Consider the following 25,666-nt stretch of genomic DNA (forward strand, 5'->3'; position numbering starts at 1 on the left):
GTTGTTAAACATCGTTTGCATTTGTGTGAATATTGCTCAGAACAAGCCGAAAAATCTTTCTAAAACGACTACCCTCGCATTACTCGGCGCTTCAGCGCCGCCATGTTTTTCATTTTCACGTCACTTCCGCTGTGGTTCGGTGTGGCGCGAGTCGCGAGAGAGTGAACAATCGGCGATAACAGAAACACACGAACTTATGAACACACAGCTGCTGTATTATATCAGATAGCAAAAAATAAACATACCCGTTTGACAAATTTGTGAAAAGGAAGGAAGTTGGATTCATCGAAGACAACATGCCGCGGAGAAAGGTGAGAGAAAATGCGAGAAAAGGGTCAGCAGCCCAGTCGCCTCAGCGCGGGCTAACTGCTAGCAAAGTGTTTATTTACATTTTTGGACAAATATAGTTTAGTTTCTATGAAAATATCAAAACTATTTATCATCAGTATGAGGAGCTAACATTGTATCACGTTAGAATCGAAAAACACCGTAGTGGTTTGGAAACTGTGTTTTAAGCTTACAGTGAAGCTAGTTAGCGGTTTGGCTTCAGGTGGGGATGTATAAACACAAACACCAAATGTACAATAGTGAAATGTATCTGTTTGCATTTTATGCTGTCTGTGTGTGTTTTTGATTATATTTATGTTGTTGGCATCTTCAGTTGTTATATTAAGTCTGACTTGTTTACATTTGCATGGTGATACATCTGTTTACACCCTGTTTGCAGAGAACAGCAGGCAGTAGTTCAGACGGGACTGCTGATTCTGATGACTCTGGAGATCATGAGAAGACCGACAGTTCTCACAGTGAAACAAATCAGCGCAATAACACCCGTCTGACCCGAGCATCACTGCGCCTGAGCCAGAGCTCTCAAGGTAGAGAAACACAGCTAATATATTAGCACCTTATGCATTTGGTCAGTAGGTAGATTTTGGGTTTTCTTCAAGTGCCAGTTGTCTGAAACAATTCAGAAACCATTCACTTTGATACACTTTGGATAAACGTATGTGGTAACGTAATATATGTAAAAGAAAACACATTGTTTACTTTATGATAGTGGAGAATAGACATTTATGCATGCAAAATTTCACTAGTGTTACTGCACCTTAAATATTTTGTAATCTTGATTATTCTTTAATTCTTTTTTAATTCTTTAAAAAAAAATTCACAAAGTTAGAGGCAGTTTATAAACATGAACGTATCCTGTACATTATATGTGTATATATATATATATATATATATATATATATATATACACACACATAATATTTAAAAAATTAAAAAAAAATATTTAAATAAAATTATTTATTTATGTATTTATACACATATTTATAGATGGTTTTTCTGTTCCTTATCTAGATGCTCCACCAGATGTAAAACAAGCGGCAGAGAGGGATGAGTCTCCCCCCAGGACACCCACAGGAAACGCCCCCTCATCCGAATCAGACATCGACATATCCAGCCCTAACGCATCCCATGACGAGAGCGTGAGTAAAGACCAGAAAGACTCTGGCAGCGATCCCTCTCATCGTCCAAAACGCCGCCGCTTTCACGAGAGCTACAACTTCAATATGAAGTGCCCCACACCTGGGTGCAATTCTCTAGGTAATTGCTCTTCAAATTAATTTCCTTTTGCATCTGCTTAATAATAAAATTCAGTGCTAATGGTTTACAAGAGCTTAATTGGGAAAAAACAATGTTCACAGATTTTTAAACCGTTTCAAATTTGAATGGATCGTTTATAGTCAGATTTAAAGCTAAAATCTGTGTACTTTTCTCTGTTTGTTTTGTACAGGACATTTAACAGGGAAACATGAGAGACATTTCTCCATATCAGGATGCCCTCTCTACCATAACCTCTCAGCGGATGAGTGCAAGGTACTTTAAGTCCAAAGTATACTTTGCTTGTCTGCGTTATTTGCTGTTTTGTATATTTCTTGCATGGTATGAGTTTTGGCAGTTAAAAACATAATTTTAGTCAACCACTAAATTGCAGTGATTATTTGGCATGGGTGTGTGTGGTTTATCCTTTTCTGTATTGTTTAGCACTTTCTCCATTGTTTATCTTTTTGTGCTTGTCATTACGCTTAGGTGAAAGCCATCGAGCGTGAGAAACAAGAGGAAGAGCGCAGTCAGGGGCAGAATGAGGAGAACAGACACGCTACTCGACATCAGGTGCTCGCCAAACAGATGTTCGCTCAACTCTAAACAAACATCACACAAGTGTGTTAATGCCTCTTAAGTGCATGCATGCTTTTGTACTAAAAAGACACACTTGCATGAAAGCCTAACGTCAGCAGCGCGGTGCCTTCTATTTTTAAGATGAGTTGTGATTGTTAGTAAGCCATAAATTCTATGGTAACCACACTCGGGTTGTGACTGATGAGCTATCCATGAAGAGCTTTATCTGGAAGAGACATATTGTACCTTTTAGTAAAAGTGGGATGTAATATTAATTTGCATTGCTTTTCCACAGGCACCAACTCCAAGACAAGTTCGATATAAAGAAAAGGTCATTGAGATGAGGAAGAGGAGGGATTCTGGCCTGACAAAAGACCAAAAAGAAAAGTACATGGTAATAGTGTTCTTTCACTGATGTGTTAAAATATGTGTGTTATAATATAAGTTACACTACCAGCCAAAAGTTTTTGAACAGTAAGATTTTTAATGTTTTTTAAGGAAGTCTCTTCTGCTCTCCAAGCCTGCGTTTATTTAATCCAAAATACAGCAAAAACAGTATAATTTTGAAATGTTTACTATTTAAAATAACTGTTTTCTATTTGAATATTTAAAAATGTAATTTATTCCTGTGATTTTAAAGCTGAATTTTTAGCATCTTTACTCCAGTCACATGATCCTTCAGAAGTCATTCTAATATTCTGATTTGCCGTTAAAAAACTTTGTATTAATTTTTTTATATTATTATTATTATTATTATTATTATTATTATTAGCTTTTTATTTCAGATAAATACTGATTTTTGGATCATTCTATTCAGCAAAGAATCCTGAAAAATATGTACTCAACTGTTCTAAATATTGATGATAATAATAATAAAAAATGTTTCTTGAGCAGCAAATCAGCATATTAGAAACATTTCTGAAGGATCATGAGACACTGAAGCTTTGATAGCAGGAATAAATTACATTTTAAAATATATTCAAATAGAGAACAGTCTTTTTAAATAATAAAAATATTGGGGTATTTTACTGTTTTGTCTATGCTTTGGATCAAATAAATGCAGCCTTGGTGAGCAGAAAAAAAATATTTTAAAATATATTAAAAGAAAAAACTTTTGACAGGTAGTGTATAGAGTCCTGTAGTAATTGTGTTTTTGTAGGCCAAACCAATTTAGCTCTTGTTAAAAATAGTTATTTGTCTTCTAACAAAAGTATACATACATGTTGTATGTTATGCATGGGTGTTATTAATAATGTTTATACTTGTGATTGATCTACACCTGTTCTTTTTGAATCAGGAGCACAGACAGACACATGGAACCACACGTGAACCACTGCTGGAGAACATCACCAGTGATTATGATCTGGAGCTCTTCAGGAAAGCTCAGGCCCGCGCAGCAGAGGATCTGGTATGAACAGCCATGCCTCACAGTTTGCACACTTCTGACATAGCAGAGCATCACTGCAACATTTATGGACATTAAAGCGTGGTTATGTAATGTGTGAAAAATCTGTGTTTTTAAATTACTTAATTACTTAAATTACTTAAACTGAGATTTTGGATTTACTGCTCAATTCTCCTTCTTATGTGTTATTTGAACTAAATTAGCTTTATGTAGACATCTGATATCTAAGGTTTTTGTTATTTGCAGGAGAAACTGCGTCTGCAGGGTCAGATTACTGAGGGCAGTAACATGATCAAGACCATCCTGTTTGGCCGTTATGAGCTCGACACGTGGTACCATTCTCCCTACCCTGAGGAATACGCCCGTCTGGGGCGTTTGTACATCTGTGAGTTTTGCCTCAAGTATATGAAGAGTCAGACCATCCTGCGCAGACACATGGTATGAAATCAAACGTCTTTAAATGATCTCTTCTCTGCTATAAATGCATGTCTAACCATTTAGTCAAATGGTAGTACTGGCTAAATCTACATGGAGGTGAAGTTAAATTTGTCATGATCTGTGCAGGCCAAATGTGTGTGGAAACATCCTCCTGGTGATGAAGTCTACAGGAAAGGTGCCATCTCTGTGTTTGAAGTTGATGGGAAAAAGAACAAGGTGGGCACTGGATGTTAATGTACTAATTTTTTGTGATTGTGTGAATGTAAAGAGTTCTATATTAATTTCTTTTTTTGTGGCATGGACTGTTTCCCCTCTTATATGAATTTCTAGGCTGTTGATGAGTTTATTTGATGAACATATGAATTTTATTCATCTCTGCCCCAACAGATCTATTGCCAGAACCTTTGTTTGCTGGCCAAGCTGTTTCTGGACCATAAAACACTTTACTATGATGTGGAGCCTTTCCTGTTTTATGTCATGACTGAAGCTGATAACACAGGCTGTCACCTTGTTGGATATTTCTCAAAAGTAAGTAGGTGCTTGAGGCTACGTGTTGTGAATTACATGATCTAGTGTGAAATGATCACATTTGCATAAAATGCCACCTTCCCAATAGCCAATTTTTTGGCTGATTTTCAGCTTCACAAGCTTCAGTTTTATGATGAGCATAAAACTACGGAAATAATGACTGATTGAATTTAAAACATCTGTTTTGATCTTGATGCTGTTTTTTGTTCTAAATATGTGAATGAGGAATCGGCTGGCACCGAGCCCCAATCTAAGGGTCTAATTATGTGAATTAAAGGAAAAAATCTGAACCAGGCTTAAGTGTTTTGTGGAGGTACTATCCAGACTGAAGAGCACTTCACCCTATTGAATACTGAAAGTCTCATGAACCAACAAAATGTGAATATAATGCTACTTTTATGAACGATTTTTAAAAATGTTAGCCGTTGGTGTCAAGACAGAAGAGTTGTCATGTAACATGCACACTGGCTGAACTGCTTGTCCTTTTTGTGCAGGAGAAGAACTCGTTCCTGAATTACAACGTGTCTTGTATCCTGACTATGCCACAGTACATGAGGCAGGGCTACGGCAAGATGCTGATTGATTTCAGTGAGTACCTGTTATCTCTATACGAGTTTGCAATTCAGTGATATGAAGATCTAGATAGTAATCTAAAAGCATATGTAATTAATTGAAATCATTAAAGTTAAATCATTGTAAATAGAGTTTACTAAAAGTTTAACAGACTCAATTTTAGGGCTCTATTAATTTTTCTTTTTTCACTATTATTATAAATGGTTTCCCTTTCTTATTTTAATATAAGGAATTCCATTTTATTTGTTAAATTGTATTTTATTAATCAAAACAATAAAACTTTAACGATTTAATAAATTAGTTATAAATTAGTTACAATTTAGGGTCCTATGAAATGTCCCCCCCCCAGAAATTCTGTGTTGTCTGTTTTATTTTTACTGGATTCATTTTTTTTATAATTAAGGCATAAAACATTGTATAACATTTAAAAACGGAATCAAATTAAAATATAACAACTTTAATTTTTTGGCAAACAAAGTGCTGCACAACTGAGGTTTACTATTAAAATGTTAAATTCTGCAGCATTCTATGTTATATTGTAAATTCCATTTTTTGTAACTGCATTCTGCAATTCCATTTGTGTTTTACCAACACTGACATGATAGGACTCCATATATGTGACCCTGGACCACAAAACCAGTCATAAGTAGCACAGGTATATTTGTAGCAATAGCCAGCAATACATTTTATGGGTCAAAATTATCAATTTTTCTTTTATGCCAAAAATCATTAGGATATTAAGTAAAGATCATGTTCCATGAAGATATTGTGTAAATTTCCTTCAAAATATAATTTTTAATTAGTAATATTCATTGCTAAGAATGTCATTTGGACAACTTTAAAGGTGATTTTTCTAAATATTTTTTTTCACCCTCAGATTCCAGATTTTCAAATAGTATCTCGACCAAATTTTGTCCTATTGTAACAAGCCATACATCAACAGAAAGCTTATTTATTTCAAATAATACATAAATCTTAATTTCTGAAAATTAACCCTTAGGACTGGTTTTGTGGTCCAGGGTCACGTGTGGCATCAGTACTTGATATAATAATCATTTACATGTTAAACTGTAACTGTTTCCATTAATATTGGAGTTATTTCAGAACAGTTATAGTCATAATGTCATTATCTCTGATGCTGTTCCTTCTGCATAACAGTCCTTGTTTTGCATGGTTCTAGGTTACCTGCTGTCAAAGGTTGAAGAGAAGGTGGGTTCTCCTGAGCGCCCTCTCTCAGATTTGGGCCTCATCAGTTATCGCAGCTACTGGAAGGAAGTGCTGCTGCGGTACATGTACAACTTCAAGGGCAAAGAGATCTCCATCAAGGGTGAGATAAGTTGCACCTGCCACACAAGGGAAAATTTGTAGGCACGTGTGACATCCCTGTAAAATCACTGTGGGTTTAACCTTGTTTTTTTGGTTCGTCCTGTTCAGAGATCAGTCAGGAGACGGCAGTAAATCCTGTGGACATTGTCAGTACTCTGCAGTCACTTCAGATGCTCAAGTACTGGAAAGGGAAGCATCTGGTCTTGAAGCGACAGGTATCAGGAATTTTTTTTTTTTTAAAAGCACAAATGACTGCAGGATTTTTTTTCTACTAGTGTTTTATTATAGACTTTTTATGCTTATTATATACTTATTATAGTTATTTCCATAGACTTACCTATGTTGATTATAATGTATTAATCTTTTAATTATTATTTTTTTTTTTTTTAATTTTTTAGAAGTAAAAATGCAAATTATTTATTTTATTTTTAAATGGTAAAAAAATGTTCGTTTAATAGTACTTACATGGTTGTTCTTGCAGAAATATCATTGCATTTTAAATAGATTTTACTCACACCTTTTTGGTTCAACCAATAATTTAGCAAAAGGAATATTTGGATTAAATTATTGTTTGCATGTATTTGCCTGTTCTGTGGAATAATTTTGGAAGTTCAGTTGTGTTTCCTTAGCTTTTAAGTAGTAAAATTTTTTTGGAAAACTTGCATGATTTTGAAAGGATAATATTATATGAAACAACTTGCGTGCTGAGGAAAACTCTTCTCAAGCACATGAACCTGCACAATCAGGCAGTCAGAAAAACCTGACAACGCAATTTGACCAGTGAAACTAGATTCTTATGACTGCCTTGTCATAAAGCATTAGATTGTAAATGTAAATGAACTGCAAATGGTTTACCGTCACAGTATGTAATCTTACTTTAAAACACATTTTCATTTTTTGCAAGTAAAAACTATGCATCACCATAGAAAAATGACATTCCATGATTTTGTGTGTAATATCACTTGAATATATTTTATAGAAAGTGTTTTTGTTCATATTTTTGTTAACAGTAATGTGCATTTGGGTGTTTTTTTGTTATTTAGTGAACATTTATTGCAGTATTGTAGTGTTGTGTGTTACCCTAATGCTGTCTTTTTGTGTATGACTTCATATTAACTTTTGTTTCTGAATGGCACAGGACCTGATTGACGAGTGGAAGGCCAAAGAGACCAAAAGGGGCAACAACAATAAGACTATAGACCCCAGCTCTCTGAAATGGACCCCTCCCAAAGGAACCTAACAGACTTACATGTTACATTTCGTACTGCCGTTATATCTTTTTTATGACTCCATCAACAACATCTTTTGCAATGGCTTCAGCTGTTAGTGTCATTTTGTCTCTTTTTATGTGCCCTTTGTAACTCTGGAATCCCTGACTTTTGTTTTATACAGTGCTATTTATTTTTTTTGAAATCATGTTTCATATTTTTCTCTGGCCAAAGTATTGTCGATGCCCCGGTGTATATTTTAAAAGTAGGAATATTTTGATGATTTCTTTTTTTTCTTAAGCAAAAAATAGTTTATGATCAGTAGAATATAGTAAAAATGGGGCCTTATATAAAAAAAGTTCAGATTTACATTAATTACACATTCTTCATTCTCTTCAAAGTTTGTTTTGATCTTTTTGTTGAAAGATTTGTGAAAATGTTTTCATTTAAATCAAAACCGGGGGGAAAAAAGCTTGTTTTTGATACATACTTTTATTACATCACATTTGATACCTGAAGCAAGACATTTACTTGCTTAAAAAATACTCCCAATGATGTTCTCATGAATTATAATGTTGGTGCCAGTTAAAAGTGGAGAATAATTGTTTGTTGGTTCACGGAGACTAGTGAAGTCTGTAATAGAACGCTGGAAAATGTCATCAGTAGTACTGCAGTCTGTCCCATTCTTCTCGCACATCTGCTGTGTGAAGAAAAACATGATTTCACATTTATAAACCACTGGTTCATTTCATCAATTTTGCATAAATACAGTTGTGATACAGTTCTACTTTTGGTGTTGTACCTGTTTGTTTGTTCAGATCTCCAGATTTGTCCATTGCTGTGCTGCTCTCTGGGATTGTTTTTCTGAAATCACCTGAAAATATGAAAATCAGCTTGTTTAAAACTATTGCAGTATAGCAGTGCTATGTAAAACCATAGTTTATTTTCTTTGTACAAATTAATCACCAACACCTATAAAAACATTTACTGCTGATAAAGGTAGAGCAGTGTAAAGCCATACCTCCTAAAGATCTCTTGCCCATGAGTCCTACAAACATGTCCCCCTTATGCCCTTTAAGGAAACAGTGCTGGTCTTTAATGCATATCTTTAAAACAAGACATTTAGACATTGGCAAAAATCAGTCTGTTGGGATGTACAGGATTTCTGCTGGTCTTAATTCACAATTGAAGGCTTTGGAAAGGGTTTAAATAGGAGCCGAAAATCTTAAATTCATAGTCATGGCATTAAATGTTGTATAAACTGCAAGATTAATATCTCAATATTTTAGTCTTGTTTCTAATACATTAAATCAAGACCCATTTACCCAAGATGCAGAATGAAGATGTGGAGTCTTGTTTTCTAAAAAAATGCTTGAGTTTATGTAATATATGAACAATTATTTGTCCTATGCCATTATGATTTAACAATCTTTAGACATTTGCACCGGAAAAAAAGACAAAATAGTTATGAAAAATACAGTTTAAGTTATATTTTCAAACAGTGTCAGTGTGTACTCCCTATATATTTACATTTAGAGAACATATTGGTGTATTGTGTTCCCTTTGATGTTTCCTTAAATTTTCTTTAAAAAGGTCTTAAATTTTCCTTCATAAAACCTGCAGAAACCCTGGGTGTTAATATGCATATTATAAACTGATTATTATATTAATATAAGTGAATTCACTCACTTCTTCGTTCCATTTTCACAGGCTGGACAACCTCTAGAACAAGTAAAGAAAATAATACATATATTCAGTAAGACCAAAAATGCATTTTTTTTTTTTTTTTTTAATATCATTAACAATTGTTAAAATAATTTAAGTTAATTATGCAGGAACAACTGAAACAGTGCACTAGAATATAAACTATTTTGACATTGATTATGCTTAATTTTGATATCTTAACTTTTTTTTTTTTTAATTAGACTGCACTGTTATTTTGTGGCCAATAGTCAATTATTAGTAGCAACAGTGCAACAGATATAACAAACTGAACAGAATATAAATTCTTGTAGGTGTTTTGTACCATAGCTCCAACAAAATCAAATCTTCAGTCTTACCAGAGCGTTTTCCCATTAGTCCATAGAACTGATGCGATTTCGATCGCTTTAGTAGACTGGCCACTTGGCTGGCTAGTGTCTCCTCCAACGGTTCATCCTGTGTTAAACAACCAAACCATTTTAATGAATGAGAAAACAACATTGTATATTTTGGTTTTATGATGAAAAAACAAATACTAGAATTTTGTAATGGATAAAACACATTCATTTATTAATAATAAACAATCTTGAAAAGTAAAATTAAACAAAACATTTCTCACCTCCCAGTTATCTGAAATCCAGTGGTCTCTGTTTAGAGTGAAAGACAGTCCTTGAGCACTACAGGCAAGAGCAAGTATGGTGAACATTAACGCTGATAGTTTCCAAATCTCCATAAGGAACAAAAATGTGTAAATGAAACTATTATAACAAGTAAAAATACTTAAAATGAACTTAAAATACAAAAGAAAAATCTTTTTCAGCTAAGGGATTCTTTTTTTTCCGTCAGTGCAGTCTGTCCAACCAGCAGGAGGGTCTTCTGAAACGGCAGGTCTTTTCTGTTCTTCCCCATAGTGGCGGCTGCATTTATAGCCATACGGCTGCCAACCCCCTCCCAGCTCTCAGATCCCAAAACACCCTCGTCACCACCATCTCTCTGCCATAATCAATTTGTATAATGCATTTATTGCAAAATAACCACCACTTGACTTGAGTGATCAATGACTCTATTTGTTATACTGGTTTTGATTAATCGACCCATCACACGTCAACGAAAATGCAAAATAATTCATGAAACAATGTTTATTTTTTTATGTTTTTTAATCCACTATTAAGCCCTTTAATGGAAGATTGGTAGATGAGAATCACAACACCATAAACAAATTATGAATTCAATGAGTACTTATGACAAAAGCAATAAATCAGACTTACATTTATATGTACAGCCATATGTTTGGAATGACATTAGCAAACATTTGACCTCGTTTTCTTTGTTTATAAAACATATATATCTAGTATGGAGGTTATTACCTGTTCATAATTAAATTTGTGACAATTCAGACTTTGTTTTCAGAGCCAAACAGATTGACTAGGCGTCTGATACTGTCACAGGGCTTGGCAAACAATCCCTTCTGTTGCGCAAGTAGTAGTGACTAAATCACTAAGTACTTAATTGTTCAGTAAATTCTATTCATATACTAGATTACACTTGACTGCCTGTAAGCAAAAGGCTATTGCTTATAAATGAGCCTGGATTTACAAAATCAGTAAACACTAATTGCTCCAAAGTCGTTTTTTTGGCCATTGGAAAAACTGCTGCTTACTGCAGCATGTCCTGTTATACCACTTGAAAAATGATATATTCTGCTGAAAAGTGATTCAGAGGGCTTAAAGTTGTCAGTCCATATGCATCATCGTTTAGCTGTTTTGTTTAACCCTCAAGTTTTGTTCTTGAAATGCTAGTTTAATGTTATCACACTGGAATAAAACTTACTTTGCTCACACAGGGTATACAAGCTTCCCATAATGACTGGCCTACAAAAATTGCTTAGAAATTTCCCAATATGCTTTATTGTTACCAAATATTGAATTCAATCTTTTTTATCAGTTGCCACATTTGTGTATTTCTTCTGGAACTGAAAAAAAGAAAAGAAAAAAGAAAACTAAAGTGCATAAACCCAGATCAATGAGGGCTATGACTGGTTCCAAAAAGAAATACAAAACCTGTAATAATCGAAAGAAAACACGTTTACGCAAAGACGGAATTCAAGATTCGACGATAACATAGCATGAGAGATGTAACTACAAACATTTTTCAAACGGTCATTTCTGACAGGGAGCACCAAAATAAGGTAAATGTTTTTCAGAATATAACAGATCTTATGGTCATTGTCGACGATGAACTCACTTTTTGTTAGATAGCAATACCTTTTTGGATGATAAATTAGTGCTGAGGGTAGATGTGAGGGTTTCTCCTCTGAGGTCTGAGAAAGGCTTTTATCACCGGTGTGACCTGAAGATGGAGGTACAAGATTGTTTTGTTCTTGATTTAAACAATATGAAAGAACTGACTGAAAAAAAGCAAAGTGTGCTAATAAATAGAAATTAATGTGGCATTATGAAATGGTTGACGTCAAAACCTGGAAGCCTAATTTGTCTTGGGTTTCTTGGAGATTTTCCAATCTCTAATGTTTTTCATTCTTCTTCAAAATATGAGTAAAACAAAGTATGTGGCAAATTTAAATTGATGATACTTTGACGGTTTGCTTTACAACATAAATTACACGCACTCATAATGAAGTTAAGTTTATTTTTAAAAAAAATTATGTTTATAATAAAAATGTTTTTGTGTGTGCAGTTTTTTTTTTACACAAAATGTCCAAGTATCAGCAGGTTCTGTCTACCAAAGACCTTATTTTACTAATGAATTTAAAAAACAAATAAAAAAACATAGGGAAATCTTGTGGAAACCAACAGTGAAATTAGTATTCTGGGTTTCTATAACCTACGCTCTTTCAGAAAAAAAAGTCCTTTAAATCAAATATACGTTGTTTTTTTGGTTTGTTTTTGTGTTTTTCCCCTTTATTATGATACAACAGTGGAGAGCAAACAGGAAGTGTAGTGGGACAGAGAGAGGGGGCGGGGTCTGGAAAGATCCTCGAGCCGGGATTCGAACTCGGGACGCCCGTAATACAGCAACACTGTGTGTCGGCGTACTTGCCCACTAGGCTATTGACAAAGCAAATGTATGTCGTTTTGTGTATTTATGGGACTCTGGAGCCCCCTACAGTTAAATCAGTTGAATTCGCTGTTGTAAACATATCACTGTGGTAATTATAATAGCTGCATCTCATTTGGAAGGCTGCTTCTTTCAGTGGTCCCATTTGAAAGCTGCACACGTCATCAGGGAGGTCTCATTTAAGAAAAGTAACCATTAAATTGCAAAGTAAAAAATAAATTATAGTATTTTACACCTCACAATGAATAATGGTTAGTTTTGTTATGGTTAACGTAAAGGTGCATTTGTTGCTGCGTAACTGCTAAAGCTAACACTTCCGGTCTGGCAGTACATGGTAAAAGAGACTAGCTTTTTAGAGTAAAAGGCCTATCGTTTAATGAATCGACAGCCTATCTGCTACTCTTTAGTTTTACACTAAACAGTACTTCTGGATTGAACTATTTTTAGAGTTTACCACAAAAAAAATGTTTTGTAAGAGAAGTCACTGACTTTTTCCGACAGTTGGGATTCATCTGAAGGCACTTCTCATTCATTCCTGTGGTACTGAAATTCAGTGACGTCAAGGCTGTACTGTGATTGATTATTAAGGGACACGTGATCCAAGTTAGCCATTACATTTTCTCCAATTGTACAATACAGACCCTCTCATCTCCCTATAGTAAGACAATCTCTGACTAAGTTACCTAAAGTGTACATATTAGGACCTTGTGAAAGTACTGGCCCAGTGACAGTTTTGTACCTTTCTGTCTGCGAGTGTAGGAGTATAATCTGGTTTTAAAATTTAAAAATGAGTGTTTGATTACGTCAAGGTCTGAGAATCCTTTGGGGAAGCATTAATTGTGTTTCTTTGAAGCAATTAAAATTCGCTTATTCAAAAGTACTTCAGAAGCTCGATGCATTGTTTGCGTTTCGGCCGACAATTAAATGTGAAAGTTTTTTTTTTTTTTTTTTTATTCCAAATGACTAACATATCAGGCTTCACACAAACACCTCTCATTGAAACCTAGATGACACACAGGATTTGTGCTCTTTGATCTCACCACAGGTGCTTAACAAAGCAAGAAACCAATTTTCGATAATTTCACCTGAACGCCACTCATGCGCTTCCAAGCCCACAGAGGTCTAACGTTGAGTGCTGAATCAAAAAAGATTCAGAGGCTCTTCATTTGCATATGAAAACTGCTTCATTCAATGGGGTCTGACAATGCTGACACCATATTACCATGTTATACTCAACTGTTTGCCCATATTAGGCATTATGAGAAAATGTAACCCTAAATTTAATATTTTTATGTATTTGAATTTTTATATAAAATTCCCATATTAAGATGAAACAGTTAAGTATTTTCATTGTTTACAATTTATATATATATATACACACACACACACCCTTTTTTTGCCAATATATATTGCATTTTAAATATGTAATTATTTAAATAAAATCAAACAGATGCAATATAAACTATGCCGTGATTTATTTTATTTTTTCTTTTTGAGAGTAGTTTCACTACTATGTGACTGACATTTGTGCATCACATTACGGTTATTAGTTCATGTCAAAACTGTAATCCAAATGGATGAAAATTTATGCAATGTGTATTTACCTTGAATTTGTATAGCCTTGTTTAAGCAAATCCAGGTATGTTTAGTCTTGAAGTAATGCTTATTCAGCACACACACATGAAGCTCATCTCTTCCTGCTCTCTTGAGGAGTGTCGTGATCTTGATGGGAAATCGTGACTGGGAATCTGTATGTCTTGATTGCATCCGCATTGACCTCGTGACATTTTTGAAGCTCTGTCAGCTTCCTTTGTGCATCATCTGATTGCTGATATTGTTGCTTTTAATAGATGTGATGAGACATTTCTCACTTTTGTATCAGTAGTTCAACTTGTCCTGATATTTCTGAAGCCTTTTCAAACCAGACAGTTAAATCTGATATTTGACATCTGTTAAAGTTGAAGTAAAGAGTTTTTTTTTTTTTTTTTTTTTTTTTTTTTTGCCATTGCAAGTCCTGGTTTGCATTTAGAGGAGTGGAACAACGTGTGCTGGAACAGGTTTTGTCAGCCTTTAAAATAGTTCATGTTCAATTTCTATAGGAGAAAGAAAGCTATTGAAAGCTATAAATGTACCAAGTACAGTTTGATCTTAGTAGCTTCTGTTAACTCAGTTTGAGTTTAAAAATAAATTAGATTTCTTTGAAATATGATGTTTGTTCATTAACTGTTCATTGGCTTTTCAAGGAAATAATTAGACACAGTCAGTTAAACAATCCTATTAGGGGGGAAAAAATCACATGAAATGTCTTTAACCCTATACAGCCTGTATCATATTTGATACGCAAATTATAAGAACTCTAAGTGATCAATATGATCAACATTTTGCTGAAAAACCTGTAGTACACAATCTAATATATGCCTTCTGTCATCTAATAATTTGTCCACCTTCAGGTTGTGATATATGTCTTCTTGCTGTGAAATCTTGATTTTTAAAAACATAAGAATAACTTTAATATTTTTTGTAATATTTCAAGATGAATAATTACTGAATTTAAGCAACAACGATTTAGCTGATCATCCATTTTTTTTAGAAAAATCATGTTAAAATGTGAGTATCAAATATGATGCATAACGTTTTTGAGCAACATTTATTTGTTCATTTCTAAGTCATTTCATTAAATTATAGGTTTTGCCTCCACAATAAAACCTACAGAGGTTTGATCATAAAACTAAGCGTTTATATATAATCTTGCTAAGACATAACATTAGGAGATATAGAGTGATAACTGATATTTATAGCCATTTTCTGTAATTGTCATACTGTTATAAAAAATGTCTTTGATTTACATTACAACCTGGCAGAATTTCATCTTACTTTTTGACCATATAAATATCAGCAACTGCACCAAATTACATATTTTTAGTTTTTGCATATTTTTATTTTTATATTTTTGCATATTTTTATTTTCGTATTTTTTTGCATTTATTTTTATTTTCGTATATTTTTGTTTGGGCCTAGAAATATTTTTTTTCCTTACTCTTAAAAGCCTAATGAATGAAATATGGTATATTGTTAAAAAAAATTAAGGTTAGAAGACTCTTGAGCTGTAAATAAATAAATAAATAATGCGATGAGTTTTAAGCACAGATTTAAACAAATTATGTTAAACTCATTAAAATGCCCTAGCAAAAAGGTAATAGATTTAAAATGCATTTATTTTATACTCAGCACTTACTGATATAAAAATTGTAATTAAACTTTATTTGGAGTACTACTTGTGTGCAATGCACATTTCTTAATATTAAGCCTAAAAATGTGTTTTAATGTTTTAAAGTATTGATGAGGATTGTATGATGTTTAAATATTTAGCATTTAAAGAAGTTGGACTTCAGCACTACTTTCGCACAATTAAAGTGCATTAAGTACAAAATTAGTTGTTCCAATTTAAATATACCACTAAAAAGTACAATTGCAGGGTATTTTTATTAGCTACATAATATGTAAATGTATTTGTAGTATACTTAGCATGAAATAAATGTATTTTAAATACATTGTAGTATATTTATTTTTCACTAGGGTGGTTTGTGTCATCATTAATTTTTAATAAAGTACTTTACTGAGAGACTATCATCTGTAAATGTACACAAGATAGACTGTATTTAAAAAAAAAAAAAAAAAAAAGTCCATGTTTACAGACTGTGTTTATGTATAACCCTGTGGACAAGCCCTCGGCTCTCCAAACGCCTCCTTTGTTAAAGGAGTCTCTGTTAAATGATTGTGCTCCAATCCTGTGATGACAGATTCCTCGTCAGATTGGCTAAATGCCAGTGTGTGCATGTGTGTACGGACAATCATCGAGTCCAACAGACTCCATTTAACGTCCTTGTAGATTTCCAGCGTTATTACTGTTGGTTTAATGGTCATGATCACATTTATTGGTTTAATAGCTATTGGAGTGTAGCAGCACATAAATCAGCATGGCTGATCTTTTGAAATTTGACAGGCTTTTAGAAATGATCACTTTTATCCCATAAAGCCAGTTCAATCCATATAAACGCTTAATTTTAATCCCACAGTCATTAAAATGAGAAGGATTCACATGGCTGGGATACAAAATTAGGAATCAGTCAGATTAACTATTGCTCCTGAAATAGATAATTTCAAAATGCAAATTTCAAATAAATTTGAGTAAAATGAATTTAATGGTAATTAGTTTCAATTCACTGTATTCACATTTGCTTCAGGTTAGTACATTATACTTAGAACAGACAATGTATTGTAAACACATGATTTGCATATACTCGTTATTAGATCTGCTAAACCGGTTGGTAAATCACGTTTTGTTTTTTGTTTCGCTCTTAAAATGCCAAGTACTTCAGCTTGGGTGTATGTTTTGTGGTGGTAGGTTTACTTTTATTTGTTTGATATGACCAGGTAGTATTGTTCACGAGATTCTCTGTGGCTTTCATGGAAATCAGACACCACTCAGATGCAGCTGCATGTTGTGTACGAAGGCAGGATTGTAAACCTTTGCTTGGGGACAATTCCTGTCTAACAAGTTTACTTGGTCCTTGACCTTCCAAGATTCCTGAGGTCTCCTCCCATGGAGTCATCACATAACCAGGCTGAATGGTCTGAGTAGCTTCAACCAATACCTTTTATCTCAGGTGTGATCTTACAAGGGTGAGGCCAGTATCTCCTAAGAGATGACACTTCGTTTTAGTCACGCAATTTGTTATTGTCTTGACTTGCGCTTCAATAATAGCAACAGATTTGAACACTTCGAACACAAACTATTGATGTCTAAATTGATGGCCATCTTTGGAACTGGATATTCTTGGGTTATGTCATACATGGATTGTATGAAGTCATATGGAGAGGCTGGGATTCCGCATTTAACAGCATTGCTATCCTGGAGTCCCACAGGGTTCAGTACTAGGACCTTTTTAGTTTTCTGTTTGCGTCAGATTTTAGGGTTTCTCCTGCTGGTATCAAACTGATTAACTGTTTAAAATGATGAATTAGAGATCCCTATTTTCAAAACATATGTGACCCTATGTGAAGTAGCAGAGGTATATTGTAGCAATACATTGTATCGGTTAAAATTATATATATATTTTTTATGGCAAAAATCATTAGGATATTAAGTAAAGATCATGTTCCATGAAAACAGTTTGTAAATATCCTACCGTAAATATATCAAAACTTAATTTTCGTTTAGTAATATGCATTGCTAAGAACTTCATTTGGACAAATTTAAAGGTGATTTTCTCAATATTTAGATTTTTTATATACATGTGAGGTAAAATTATTGTCAAGTATTATTGACCAGGTGTACGTCCCATGTTTTTTAATAGTAAATCACACAGGTTTCACAGCTGCTTGGATTACATTATTATAATAATTACATTATTAAAACAATAACATATAACAATACTAAAATTTGTGAAAATAAAAATACATTAATTGTGTTATTTTTTATATTGTATTGATTTAAGATTTTACATACATACATACATACATATATATATATATATATATATATAAAGAATTAAAAAATTAATATATAAAACAATTAATCGTGATTAATCGCATCCAAGATAAATGTTTTCGTTTACATAATGTGTGACCCTGTGTGAAGCAGCACAGGTATATTGTAGCAGTAGCCAAAAATACATTGTATAGGTTAAAATTATATATATATATGGCAAAAATCATTAGGATATTAAGTAAAGATCATGTTCCATGAAGACAGTTTGTAAATATCCTACCATAAATATATCAAAACTTAATTTTTGATTAGTAAAAACTTTATTTGGACAAATTTAAAGGTGATTTTCTCAATATTTAGATTTTTTGCACCCTCAGATTCCAGATTTTCAAATAGTTGTATCTCTGTAAAATATTGTCCTTTCCTAACAAACCATTTATGTAGCTTTCAGATGAGGTATAAATCTCAATTTCCAAAAAAATTGACCCTTATGACTGGTTTTGTTGTCCAGGATCACATATATGCTTATAAATATGTGAGGTAAAATTATTGTCAAGTATTAATGATCCAGTGTACGTCCCATGTTTTTTGATAGTAAATCACACTGTTACTGTTGTTTATTGTAAGTTCTCCTAAAGAGCACACTGTATGTCAGTATTTTCAATGTCTTCTGGTTCTTCTGGTTATGATACTTTTGTTTGAAAAATATTGGGTCACCACTTGATCTATAAACTGTAAAACAACACCAGTTTTGAATGAAATTTGAACTAACCAAAATATAACTGCGGTAGACTTTCAAATAGAGGTGCATTTCAGGTCACCACATGCAAATGAACCCTTCCATGCTGAAATCCTTTAGTTTTATGTAAATCTCCCTTGCATGCATCATGGAATAATTATATAATAATAAAAAAATAAAAATAAAAACTCTGAAAACATCATGCTTACGCCTAGAAACTTGTTACCCCATAAACCCTTTAAAATTAAACTGCTCTGTGAAACAGATTCTCATTCTGCCATTAGAGGGCACTCTTGTTTCATAAGTGAAACGTTAAAAGTGTCCTGACAGGTTCCTGTTAGCTTCATCTTTCTAGACCAGTCATTTTGTGTTTACCAACATTAACTTGACTTTACTCTCACATTTAACATATCTATCTGTAGTTACGCAGTAATAACCAATCATTATCTTGCATATATGTTAAGGAAACACTTAAAATGGATTTTGTGTTTTTAAAGAAACACAGATTGCATGTGATTACCTGCGGCTAAAGTATGAATGCTCATGTAATTCCCAGTCAAACTTCTTCTGTGACAACAGTGGCACCATCCCAACATTTTGATATATTGGCTGTTCATGTTTGGACCATCTCCATGATACCTGTAACTCTTAAAGGCCGTGTGGAAATATCCAACAATGCTTTCATAAGAAAACGACTAGACAGTGGCGTTTTGACTGTACAGTTGTGGCTTATTTATGGTTGTCGTAGTTGTTGGTGATTTCACTCTCTTCACAGCATCAGCACATTTTTGTCCTTGCGCATTCACAGGCTAAATGTAGTACATCCGCACAGCTTTTATCCTGTAAGTTACTCAAAAGATTCACCTTCCTTATGTTTTTAAAGACCAGCTCAAAGCTGCTCCTCACATCCATGTAATTTCACACCAAAAACTGCTTTTACTGTTTCACCCCCATGGATAAAAACGACATGATGTTATGTCAGATAACAGTGCCAAAATCCTCTCAGCGCCATGTTATATAACATTCTGGGTTGCTAGCATGGCGCGGACAGAACTCCTGAAATAAAGTCTTAGTAAGTCACAATAGCGGGCGTAACATCCAGACTTGCACAGAGCTATAAATTGTCAGCGAGAGAGAGTGTTCTATTGCATATTTGATCCCAAAGGCCTGATTCTCATGTTCCTTGAGTCATTTTTTCTGTGATTTCGAGGCCTATGGCACATTATGTGGCCGAAGAGAGCAGCAGGAGACTTTGAGGCAGCAACTTTGGTTTTTTTATGTCTTCTTTTTTTTTCTTTTCTCTCACTCTTTTCACCAAGACAACCCAGAAAACCTCCAGATCCTATGAGACAGCTGTCGTTTTTACTTGAACTTTTGTCATCACATGTATTGATGTTGCAAAGCACAAAAATACGTTTGTGCCTGAGAAACATTTGACTTACATGAAGCAGATCCAAAACAAGCAAGCATTGTCTTTTGCTAATAAATTATATATTTTTAGCATATATATAGTGTAGAGTATAGTATATACTGTACTGTATTCTTAGTGTAGTATACTATAAAAAGGGGATATGTGTATTGCTTGGATTACATTATTATAATAATTACGTTATTAAAACAATAACATATAACAATACTAAAATTTGTGAAAATAAAAATACATTAATTGTGTTATTTTTTTTATATTGTATTGATTTAAGATTTTACATATATATATATATATATATATAAAAGAATTTAAAAATTAATATGTAAAACGATTAATTCGTTTACACAATATATGTGTGCATATATGTGTGTATACTGTATAAATACACACACATACAGTATATATTTTGAAAATATTTACGTGTTTGCATGTATTTGTAAATGTAATATTATATATAAATATATTTAATATATAAACATAACATATTTTCTTAAATATATCCATGCATGTGTTTTTATTTATACATAATAAATATACACAGTACACATACATACATTGAGTAAACAAAAACGTTTATTTTGCATGCGATTAATTGCGATTAATCAACACTAATAATGATATACATTGTATTAAATATAATAAAATATTTTTATTAATTGTTAAAAAATATATATATTTAATATTAATAAATATAAATAAACCATAAAATTCTGAAATTAAATCGAGCATTATAAATTATATCCAAACTGGTTTATTGTCATTGGAAAACACTGAATGTTCAGTCCTGAGACAGACCTGGTGAAAATATTAACCTATTTTTAACCTTATTTTTATATTAGTATATGCCCAGCACATTATTACGTGCCAGCCAGCATTTTGTGCAGTGAACGGTTGCCAGTTCAAACAAACATTAGTCATGGACACAATGACATTTTCTCACAGACCTTGTGTGTTGATGTGGGTCCCTTATAAACAATAACCCACATGCACTGATATACACACTTGTACAGTGTGTAATTAACAGCGAGCTCGCTTGCCAATAACATAACGGTCATCCCAAGCAGTTATTTACCATTTTTAACAGTCACTGACTTAAATTTGTCCGTAAAGCTCTTCTTAGTCGTGCATTGTGTTGCCATGTGATCAGACAGCTGATCACATGGCTGCATGTGAAAAACCAAACCTGCAAGCTTGTTATCATGGTTATGTCCTAGCATTTTTCCTTTCAGCAGTTTGAAATTACAACAGCACACATAATGAATGCAGCAAAATGTTTTTTTAGTCCAATCTTGTGGCAACACTGTTCAGAACACCCTGCAGTGTTCTGTTTTGCATGGTCAAATTTGCTTACTTTGTCTTCCAGCCAGTATCTAGCTCCTTTGGTGAACCACAGAGGTGCAAAAGCCAAGAGCATAATGGGTAGACTGGGATGCGTCGTACAACCGGACGAATGTCTGCGAGGAAAATGGCAGTCCATTCATAATGTGGCATTGTGTCAGTCATGTCAGAATAGATTAGGATTTGACGTATCCCTCATGTCTATTTGACCTCCTCTGTAATTATCAGATCTAGTTTGCTTTAATGTGTTCCTACAGTTACTACCACACAGCAGCAGCTAAAATGAGCCTGCATGGATGTCACTGATTTGTATATTATGTTTAGATAGCTAGCTATCAACCACATGGAAATGTACACTGAGTGTGTAAAATGAGTGTTAAACTGTATATTTGAACACTGTTCCAAGCAACTATGCTACTGTCTCTTTCCTTGTGAAAAAGACAGTTTAGCATGCTTGTAAAATGAGGTTTGAATATGGAAATAATATACTTGCGTGTGAACTAAATGTAATGTTTTCGGACACTTGATTGCATATTTGCAATCAAATGAAAATGTATTATAGTTTAAGTTCAGATTAAACGGAATTCATTGAGCTTCATGGTTCTTTTGACTCACGCAGGTAGTTTACATGTGCTTCAGTATGTTAGTCAGCACATTAAAATTAAAAGATTTAAACATAAGGATTTTAAAATGTCAAGTCAAATGGTTAATTTGAAATTCTTACAATGCACTTTTTTCAGTGTACTCCCTTTAATTACACTTAAGTGGCCTTTTATTTCATTAATATTATCTGCGAGAACAGTTTTTTATATATTTTTTAAGATTTGACGACACAAGTGTACGTTCAGTACAATTAAATACTTTTTCACCAGATTTTTAGCAGTTCATTAGCAATTAGCTTTACTAAATAATGTTAAAATGTGACTGACAACAGTTAGCTATACTGACTTCCATATAATAACTAGTGTCGACATAATATGGTTTCTGTGTTTGTCCTGCTGCTAGGTGGATGTTGCTATGGACTATTTAGCCTATTATAATAAGCCTGGATGTATGTCACAGATTAATATTTAATTTACATGCTGTCCTTTTACTTATATATGTCAGTTGCACAATGAAATTGCACTTTCTATAAATACGTCTTGAAACTTGCCAGCAAATGGTCACTGAATGGAAGTAATCTTTAGAAAGTGTTTGTAATTTGCAACCCTCGTTCTACATTTTTATGACATGTCGGATTTTTTTTTTGTTTGTTTTTTTTTAAAAACCTCGATTACTGTGTGCTTATGTAATTAGCATTAAACAATCAGTAAGTGTCAAATTTAATTATACAAAATTATAATATAATATTACAGATATTTAAAAAAAAATCATTTTCTTTTACAACAGTGTTGAGAAGTTTGCTGGATGTATTTTACAATATTTGTAACATTTAAAAAAAATATCCTTTAGAAATCATTCTAATGATTTGCTGCTCAAGAAACTTTTCTATATTTCTTATTATAACATTTTGCTGCTTGCCATGATCCTTTTTTTAGTATTTTTGACAGAATTTATTTTAACAACACTGACTTCTGAACAGTAGCGTTTCTTGAGCAGCAAATCAGCATATTAGAATGATTTCTGAAGAATCATGTGACACTGTAGACTGGAGTAATGATGTTGAAAATTCAGCTTTGCATCACAAGAATAAATTACATTTTAAAATATTTTCAAATCAAAAAGGAGTTCTTTTGAATTGTAATAATATCTCAGAATGTAACTATTTTTCCTGTGTTTTTAATCAAATAAATGCAGCCTTGGTGAGCGTAAGAGACTTCTTTCAAAAACATAAAAAAGTAGTCTAGTGTAGAGTAGAATGACATTATTGACTTGTCTTTCCAATGTTAAGTAGAAAGTGTCTAAATTATGGTCTTACACAGACTTTTATGTGTTTAAAACGAGCTACTTTTCATGCTGTGGTAATGGTTGGCTAACAGATATCTAACATATCTAATAGTTCTGACTTATAAAAACAGCCCGGACACCAAGTGTGCCATAGGCTAGAACACTACCTGATAGCTAGCTATTGCTCACAAGCACGCACTTCAAATTCACACAGAGTTTGATGCCGTTGCCTTTACGAGGCTTGTTTAATACATACGGTACATTTCTTCCCCTCCTCCGCTGCCTGCTGTATTTGCAGGCGGCTTTAGCGCCAGACACCCTGAGGCAGCGGTAGCGCCAGTGAGTCTTCCCACCTCTGTTTTTGTGGTGGGAGATGACATGTCGAAGCTTTGAAGAGCAGCGGAGGGAGGGAGGGAAGGACTGAACACATCACTCTGCGAGAGCACAGAAATGTCATGTGGCCAGCAGTCCGCCCAGATTCCCTCACTGTCTAAGTGGGCCGGAGAAATGTAGACAGGAAGTACAGCGCTCTCTCTCTTTCTTTCTCTCTCTCTCTCTCTCTCTCTCTCTCTTTCTCTCTCACACACACACACACACATACACGCACAATTAAAAACTCCTGAACGCTGCAGTGCCATATTTCCGTCATACCTACCCCATCTGAGTGGTGCTGTTCGTCAGCATTGCTGTGCGATGCTGCAGTCAGCTCAAAGCCGTGCCAGAACCCACACCTAATGTTCAGAACTGCTGCAACACATCACAGCTCCTTTAAAAGAGAGAGAGAGAGAAAGAGAGAGAAAAAAGAAACACTTGGAATGTTGAGTCTCTTTAAATACACCAAACAAAAAAGAGACACAGCACAAACAGAGCCAGACGATCCACCCACCCGCAGCACCTACACCAAAATAAATAAAGACGCCAGGACAAACACAAATTCTTCTTAAGTATAGCACAATGCTTTCTGTGTGTGTGTGTGTGTGTGTGTGAGCGTGTGCGTATCTGTTTGTTGCACTTGTGAAGTCATTGTTTCATTTTGGGTATTTTTGGTGTTTTTTTGGCGTTTTTGTGGTTATAAACTGTGCAGATGATCAGAAAAGTGATAGAAAGTACAGCCTATGTATAAATGTATATTATATATATGGGGTGTGTGTGTATATATATATATATAGATAGATAGATAGATAGATACGGTGCTGTGAGTATTTAAGACATACTGCTGCTGCAGTCTATACAGGTGGAGCTGGGGAGGTGGAGGGTTTTAGAGGAACTCTGAAAGCATGCTGTGAAATGCTCTAATGAATGCTAACCAGCCATTTAAATGTAAAGCAGCAAGCTCATTGGTTGTCTATGCAACAGCTTGTGCCAATGTTTAATTCTGTGAATATCATCATTTTGTGTATATGTACACTGCTTACGATATAGTGCATAATGCAACAAATTTGACATATAGGGTACAAAGGGGCTAAAGGCACCCCCTAAGAAAAAAAAAATGCTTTTCACTCTGCCCAAAGTTTGTGATTGCAGAAAAATACATACATTTGTTTTGAATGTTTATGGAGCAACAGATTTTGTGTGAAAACAAATCAGACAAGTTGTTTATTTTGTTTAAAAAATCTCATAAATGTACACTGTAAAAAACAATTTGCTGAGTCAACTTAAAATAATTTGTAACCTGGCTGCCTTATAATTTTAAGTTCAGTCAACTCAAAAAAAGTTTATTCAGCTTAAAATGTTAAATACTAAGTGACAACTTAGATTTGAATCAACTTAAAATTTTAAGGCAGCTGGGTTACTTACCCATCTGTTAAGTTTACCAAACACAGATATCTAAGTTGTTACTTAGTACAACTTAACGTTTCAAGTTGACTAAACTTATTTTAGTTGACTAAACTTAAAATTTTAAGGCAGCAGGGTAACAAATTATTTTAAGCTGACTCAACAAATTGTGTTTTTTATTTTTTGCAGTGTATGAGTTGGCACACCCACAGACGGTAAAAGGCACACAGTATTGATACAAATACTTTAGCTAAAATAATGTGTTTTTTAAAATAATGTATGTTAATACTTGTTCAAAACAATCACTTTAGCAAAGTTTGTACAATTTTTTTTTTCAATAAATATACCGTCATTAAAATGTTAATATAAAACATGTTTTAAAATGCAAAAACAAAATCATTTTAAATTGTAAAGATTCTGAAAGCATTGAAGGAGATCCCATAATAATTTAATATAGATTTACAGTAGTAACAACAAATGATATTTTATTATAAGATATAATTAATAGCATGTTTTTAAATATGATGGTTTCATTCTAAACATGGTGATTTATTTCTAAGATGGACACCCA

The 25,666-nt window shown here is 33.6% G+C and overlaps 2 protein-coding genes across 2 annotated transcripts; one reads left to right on the forward strand and one right to left on the reverse strand.

Annotated features, from left to right (window-relative positions):
• The first annotated feature begins 88 nt into the window (after positions 1–88).
• Positions 89–8,446, forward strand: kat7b (K(lysine) acetyltransferase 7b). The gene is made up of 14 exons (XM_051124326.1): positions 89–311; positions 728–875; positions 1,360–1,605; positions 1,796–1,878; positions 2,092–2,175; positions 2,477–2,575; positions 3,479–3,589; positions 3,833–4,024; positions 4,151–4,240; positions 4,412–4,552; positions 5,047–5,140; positions 6,306–6,452; positions 6,560–6,666; positions 7,590–8,446. The coding sequence occupies exons 1-14, from the start codon at positions 297–299 to the stop codon at positions 7,689–7,691; spliced, it is 1,659 nt and encodes a 552-aa protein (XP_050980283.1). The 5' UTR covers positions 89–296; the 3' UTR covers positions 7,692–8,446.
• On the reverse strand, positions 8,234–24,020 carry si:ch211-131k2.2 (protachykinin-1). Its single transcript, XM_051124338.1, has 7 exons — positions 23,975–24,020; positions 9,980–10,037; positions 9,720–9,816; positions 9,349–9,381; positions 8,681–8,731; positions 8,462–8,533; positions 8,234–8,359 (listed from the first exon to the last, which is right to left on the reverse strand). Exons 1-7 carry the CDS (start codon positions 24,001–24,003, stop codon positions 8,319–8,321), a joined length of 381 nt encoding a protein of 126 aa, XP_050980295.1. The 5' UTR covers positions 24,004–24,020; the 3' UTR covers positions 8,234–8,318.
• Between the last annotated feature and the right edge of the window lie 1,646 nt (positions 24,021–25,666).

The sequence above is a fragment of the Labeo rohita genome, chromosome 12 (genome assembly GCF_022985175.1).
Source record: "Labeo rohita strain BAU-BD-2019 chromosome 12, IGBB_LRoh.1.0, whole genome shotgun sequence".
NCBI lineage: Eukaryota > Metazoa > Chordata > Actinopteri > Cypriniformes > Cyprinidae > Labeo > Labeo rohita.

What these genes read in the sequence shown, in the direction of transcription:
- kat7b (XM_051124326.1), top strand. An exon ending in ACCTGGGTGCAATTCTCTAG is followed by an intron (nt 1,606 to 1,795) that starts GTAATTGCTCTT and finishes TGTTTTGTACAG; the next exon opens with GACATTTAACAGGGAAACAT. An exon ending in CAAGATGCTGATTGATTTCA is followed by an intron (nt 5,141 to 6,305) that starts GTGAGTACCTGT and finishes GCATGGTTCTAG; the next exon opens with GTTACCTGCTGTCAAAGGTT.
- si:ch211-131k2.2 (XM_051124338.1), bottom strand. Translation starts at nt 24,003, where the DNA reads ATGCTGACGAACAGCACCACTCAGATGGG. An exon ending in AACAGCACCACTCAGATGGG is followed by an intron (nt 10,038 to 23,974) that starts GTAGGTATGACG and finishes TCTTGCCTGTAG; the next exon opens with TGCTCAAGGACTGTCTTTCA. An exon ending in ACTAATGGGAAAACGCTCTG is followed by an intron (nt 9,382 to 9,719) that starts GTAAGACTGAAG and finishes TACTTGTTCTAG; the next exon opens with AGGTTGTCCAGCCTGTGAAA.